Source organism: Aphelocoma coerulescens, chromosome 2 (assembly GCF_041296385.1).
Source record: "Aphelocoma coerulescens isolate FSJ_1873_10779 chromosome 2, UR_Acoe_1.0, whole genome shotgun sequence".
NCBI lineage: Eukaryota > Metazoa > Chordata > Aves > Passeriformes > Corvidae > Aphelocoma > Aphelocoma coerulescens.
The window spans coordinates 145,146,257-145,152,256 of NC_091015.1; the positions used below are offsets into that span (position 1 = coordinate 145,146,257).

Below are 6,000 nucleotides of genomic sequence, written 5' to 3' on the forward strand. Positions count from 1 at the left end.
TTCCTTGCAATGAAAATTGCTTGCAGTCATATCTGTGCCCCAGGGTGCTTCATGTCCAGAGGTTTGCGTGTGGCGCTGAGCTGTAAGCTGTTCTTGTGCTCAAAGACAAGAAGACGGATTTTCACTTTTGTTTCTAATTACACAGGATAAAACTGTTTTCTTAGGGTCTTTTCCATGGTCTCTCAAGAAGCAGGTCACTGGCTTCAGTGCTAGCCCACAACATGAAAGAGACAGCATGGCCAGTCTGAGAACCTTCTGGTATTTTCTCTACTCACACATTCTGATTTTCTTGCACAGTAATTGATTGATGTCAAATCTGATAATTTTCTGATTTATAAAGTCAATTTAGAGAAAAAAAGTCTTTTCCAGCGTTTCAGAGAGTTAAGCATGACAAAGCAAAGGGTGTTTCTTCTTGTTCCATTCACAGGGATAAAGTGCTATTCTGTAAATCCAAAGTTACTCTGATTAGTGAAATTTCTATGACAAAATCTGGGCAATTTTTGTCTTGTGTCTTACAGAAGTGTTCAAAACCAGCAGTGGGTTTGCCTCAACAGCTTAACTTGTTATGAGCCTGTAGTGCAGAAGTCCATCAGTTAAAGAATATATCATTGTTCAATCCTTTTATGATTGCATATATTCAAAAGGATTCAGAGGAAAATTTAAAAAATTAATTTGACTTTGCATAAATTTAATCTTAAAATTATTGGAACATAATTCAGCACCTGTAACCTACCCAGTGACTTCTGTGGGACTGCAATGCTTCAAGTCAGGAGCAAACAGGTCATGTAAGAACAAGAAGAGCCTCTTAAAATCACTCACAATACTGTATAACCTTATGCTATAGCATTTCGTCTTTCTGCTTATCATCTCTCTTATGAGGGGATCTTCACCTTGGGTGGAATTAAAATGCATTAACTTTCCATTCCTTCTCTCTAAAATAGCAATAAAGTGAGCCATCTGAGTCAGTCCCCATTACAGCAACAGAAACGTGCCTGTTACCCACAGGGAGAGCTGGGCTCTGTTCTGAATGGCTGTACAAGTGATCAAAAGATATGTATTCTAGGAATGCACAGCTATGCTGTGGGAAATTTTGCTTTCATTCTTTTCAAGGGCTTCAGGCATCTCAGGAAAACCAAGAAAAATCATAACAGTAAGTCTTATGAGCACACATGAGTTTATGAAAGCCCTCATCATCTGATACTGATTTCCATTGCATGTAAATAAATATATGAATAATTTATGTTTTTCATCTTTATAATCAAACAATCCTGGGTTTTTTTCATTCTTACTTGACATGGTATGGGTCTCCTCAGCCTGTGTCTCTGCCTGCAGCCCATAGCTCTTACTTGTGAATTCACACCAGTTCTCTGGGTTTGTTGACCAAGAAAGGAGTGGCTCTTGTTGTGCTAAGTGGGTCCTTCCCTGGGAGCTGTGTACCTCTGAGCCCTGGTCAGGGAACAGGACAAAGGAATCAAAGCAAAGGAATTGTAAGCAGTGAATGAGTGTGGTGGGGGAAATATCAAATTCACTTACTTTCAAAATTTGACATGGAATTCTGTTCATGGTGGAATGATTGGTGACATTACAACAAAGCTGATGGAGGCTGATAAAACTGGAGGAGAGACAGAGGCAATGAACTGGGAAAGAAGGAAATTCAAGGCAACAGGGGGTTAGAGAGGGTCAGTGGGCACTGGAGCAGAGAATAGCCAGGGTTACAATCCTCTGCCACCATCTCTGCCGTGGCTCCTAGTTGGGTGGCAGCTTCTCCAACTCATCTTGGCTTTGGTCTGCCTTGAGCGATGTCTTGCAAGCATTATTTGTGCTCCCTGAGCCCACCTGCCTTTGGGAAAAGTAGTCCTTTCCCTGCCCGTGTGGTCCCAGAGGGAATCAGTTTTTCCTGAAGAGGAAAAAGCGTGATTTCACTTAACTTGCTTCTGCCCCAGCTGATGAAGACTCCTGACTGTGAGAGGAATGTAGTCCTGAGCTACCTGGGTTACCCCAGATTATCTGAGAACTTGTTCTGAAACAGCACATCCTTGTGATGTACAGGGGCTCAAAAGCAGAAGCAAATTCCAAAGTGTTCCCCAGCACAAATAACAGCAAGGAAAGGATTCATAACTCTGTTGTAATTCATCATTGGAGAACAGGGGAAGTGCTGCTGTGGGGTTACTGTAGGGATTTTCCTGCTTGAACTCTGGTAGTTTCAGAAGAAAATGGATGCATACTGTTGCTGAGGAAACAAGTCTCCCAGGGGAAGGTTGGCTTTTCCCCAGTGTGAATTTTTGCTGCCTCATGCTCACTCGAGTCTATTAACCTAAAACTTACAAACTGCACATGGCATGGCTCTGTACAGTTAGTATATTTCAAATACATTATGAATTTTGTACAGTTGCATGTGGATTTAATCATAAACAGGCCAGGACCAGATTCAAGTTTATATTCATCTTTAAATATTTGTATTTCTATAATGGAACTTTGCCCATTTTTCTCTGTAGGTGCCAGCTTGCATAATGACATCAATAAATACTTCTGGTTTCATCATTCTCAAGGGGACACGATGACAGTTCAGGATCCAAACCAGATGAATCTCTGTGCTGCTGTTTGGACTGTTGTCTCCTATGTAATTGCTGACATGGAGGAGATGTTGCCAAGGTAATAAAACAGCAAGAAAGATTTCTGTTCTTCAGTAAAGATTGTTAAGTCTACTAATGCATGCAGACTACAGCTGTAGTAAATTCTGTTAACCTTGATTTTGTGCTTTATTATTATATCTGTTTTCCTCAAAACACACTCTTTTACACATTCCTGCTTATTTTTGCTGTTTTAATCTCTTCCATTTGTGATTTTCACTTAAAATGTCTTCCTTTAAGTACTCCTTAAATTTCAGATGAAGATATCTCTGACTATGGTATAATAACCATTTGTATGCACAGTGATCCTGTGCAGGAGGAAAAATTTATCAAATAAATTTTTTGCATCAGGATAATTAGTGTATTGATTTAGTGTACATGTTTACTGGTTTTGTTCCTGTCTTTCATTCTACGCATTGGAATTATGTACCATTAACCAAACAGCCCTTTCTTTTCACTGTTTGAAGGTAATACTATAGTTTCTAGAAGTTTTTAGGTTATAGGACAAATTAATTTTGTCTGTTTTAATGGTAATAGATGGTAGAATGGTCAAATAATAGTCAAAATGCTAAAATAGCATAATAGTTTCATTCAGGTCCACTTTTAGATCTTATGAAAGGTTCACCTAAGACTCAGATAAACCAGGACACAGAGGATAGAAGGCCAACCAGAGGACTCCCAGCTCTCCTGTGTTTTTTTGGGCACCTCCTCATGGAAAGCCACGTGTGTCTTTTTCTTTCTCATGGAAGACTCGCCACAGTGACAGGCAGAGAATTTTGTGTGGCAGTTTTTCTATGAAGTGCCATGTTTCAGAAACAACACCCATCTGTGATTTGTGACCTTCAGTACTTGCCAGCTGATATCCAAACAAAGTGTAAGAGCAGATTTTGATTCAGAATCCTGAAGCCATTCCTAGCTGCCCCTTGCTTGCAGGGATGGTCTCCCCTGCTGAAGCTGGGCTAGAGGATGCTGGTACATATTAACTTTGATGGAAGGATTAACCTGGGAACTTGATTCTTATATAGTTTGTTGGTTTGGGTTTTTTCTTCCTTACTGAGATTATGAATATTCAGATGAGTTTCAGGCATATCTGTAGAGAAAATATAACTGTTCTTGGAGAATATTTTAAGGCATATGATTTCTGCTCATTTCCTTGTGACGTGATCCTTGTTTGTGATTTTAAATTTTACAAGCAAACTTAGTGGTGTGAATAACTGCTGCAATATAATCAGCACCAAACAACTAATGTTACGAACATGGAGTATTAAACCAAATAGCAGGCAGTCCCTAGTGCTGTTAATCAGCTCTGCTGTTGAGCAATAGCTGAATAATGAGCAATTCATTTTTATAGAATTCATAATCATGGTATCTGTTTACTGTGATAATAGCTGTTTTCCATCAAATTTACTAACTATTTCAATATTCCCTCCAAATCATTTCAAGGGCATAAAAGCTGCCTGGAGATACTCTGCTCTATCTTTTTAAAGAAACAATATTGAAATAAAGTTAGCAAAGATTTCCTCTGCTTTCAAGGTGTGATGCCTATGTTTCTTTTTTGCTTGACAAGAGCATAGTTGGTGGTGCTCACCACTGACATATCCTCAGCTGTCTCCAAATCCAGCCTTTTGTCCTTTACACAATGTTACTGTTTCCTGAATTGTGTTCCATATTGTTTTCCCTCAAGGTATGAGGCTTTGTACATCAGAGATTCAGAAGGATGTTCTGTGACGTTATATTGTTGCAAATCTTAACCTATGCTCTCTGGGAAATTGTGTTTATTTGTGTTTTTCTCCACTGCCTCATGTCAAACGGAAAATCTCTGGTGTCAAGAATACTCCTCTGCAGAGGAGAATAACACTACAGGTGTGCACATGGCACCACAGCACATGCCAAGATGTGCTTGTCAGCTCCTAAGTAAGAAAATTAACTATTCCCAGGCAAAAAGCAGCAAAACTATGTAGGATAGACCATAAAAATTAAGACCATGATGCCCCTGAAGAAAATTTAACCTTCATGTCAACCTCAGATACACAGTTCTAGAGAGTAGCATTGGTTTTAGAAAAAAAATGTTCAAAAATCAGAACTGCCATCTTATTTTTAGAGAAATAATTAAAATGAAAATATTTTATTTCTGACATTTAAAAGCACAGATTTTTTTTTCTTGTAAAACCAGATTTCATTAAAATAAGACATTGTCTCTGATTCACCCTTTTTTTTTTCTGATCTATATTAGTTCTCAGACCTAGAAGTTCATCTGTCCATAGTACTCTTCTGATAATCTGCCTGTTCAGATGTACCTCTCTCAAAAATTTCCATAAATGAGGAGATGCTAATAAATTTCTTTTCTTTCCCAGTGGGATTTTGTACCATCTGTGCAATAGCTTATCTTTACAACTGCTCAGTGTAGCAATTATGCTCTTCCAATTAGTGTCCATTAAACATGTATCAGCTGGTCAATTTTCAATTCAAGAGCACAGGGTAAGCCAACATAACTTTGCCTTCCACTGACATGCCATTATCTTTGAGAGTCTTTCTCAACTTTTAATTGAGAAAGTAGTGGCTTAGGACATTATTTATATTACTATTATTGTGAGGGTCACCTGCCAGAAATCTGTGCTTATCATAACTATTTCGATGATGTTCTAGGTCAAAGGGACCATGGGTAAATTTCCCATCCAATAAACATTTGGGTTTTTGCCTGCAAAGATCTGTGAGCTGAGCACTGAAAAAACCAGCACTAGTATTTAAATATATGTCAAAAATTTAAATTTCAAATAATCATCTTCCTCAAGGTATTACAAATCTCTTGCATCTGCTGAGAAGGGAGGCCCCTGAGTAGTCTTCCTTTCAGCAACAACTCCAAGGTTTCAGACATAGTTACAGAGGGACGAGGCCAATGCATAATTCATTTACCTGACTAGACTATAGTACAAATGCTCATGAAAAGTCTGTTTTCAGTACTGCATAATGTAATGTAAGTAACTTTGCCAGTAATAAAAGAAGAATTGCAGGGTAGGTTTGCTTTTGTCCTTCATTGTGCCAAGACCATACTGACGTTTCACTGTCTCTGAATGATTCTGTTCTATATGTTCTCACAAGATTTTTAGCTTTCTTAAAATAATTAAAAACACAGAGAGAGTTGAAGCAGTGCTGATTCTGCTGCTCCATTACCAATCCTTGGCTGTGTGTTTAGTTAGTATGCTTCCCCCATAGCAATTTGAGACACTTCCATTTACTATAAGTAAATATCAAACTGATCTTGATATCTATATCTGTCTCATGAAATATACATACCATCTAAATGTGCCCAAATGATTAATTTACTGCTGTGTAATGATTAGCATAAAAATCTCATCACAGCACAGAATAG

General features: G+C 38.3%; 1 protein-coding gene across 2 annotated transcripts in view; it reads left to right on the forward strand.

Annotated features, from left to right (window-relative positions):
* CPQ (carboxypeptidase Q) overlaps positions 1 to 5,658 on the forward strand; it is a 133,648-nt gene extending 127,990 nt beyond the window's left edge. The window contains exon 5 of one of the 2 annotated variants that reach the window (XM_069005190.1): positions 2,496 to 5,658. In XM_069005190.1, the coding sequence (XP_068861291.1) occupies positions 2,496 to 2,656 (161 nt within the window). In that variant the 3' untranslated portion in view covers positions 2,657 to 5,658. The remainder of the gene's footprint in view (positions 1 to 2,495) is intronic. The other variant, XM_069005192.1, reaches the window with a different exon arrangement.
* Positions 5,659 to 6,000: the final 342 nt, after the last annotated feature.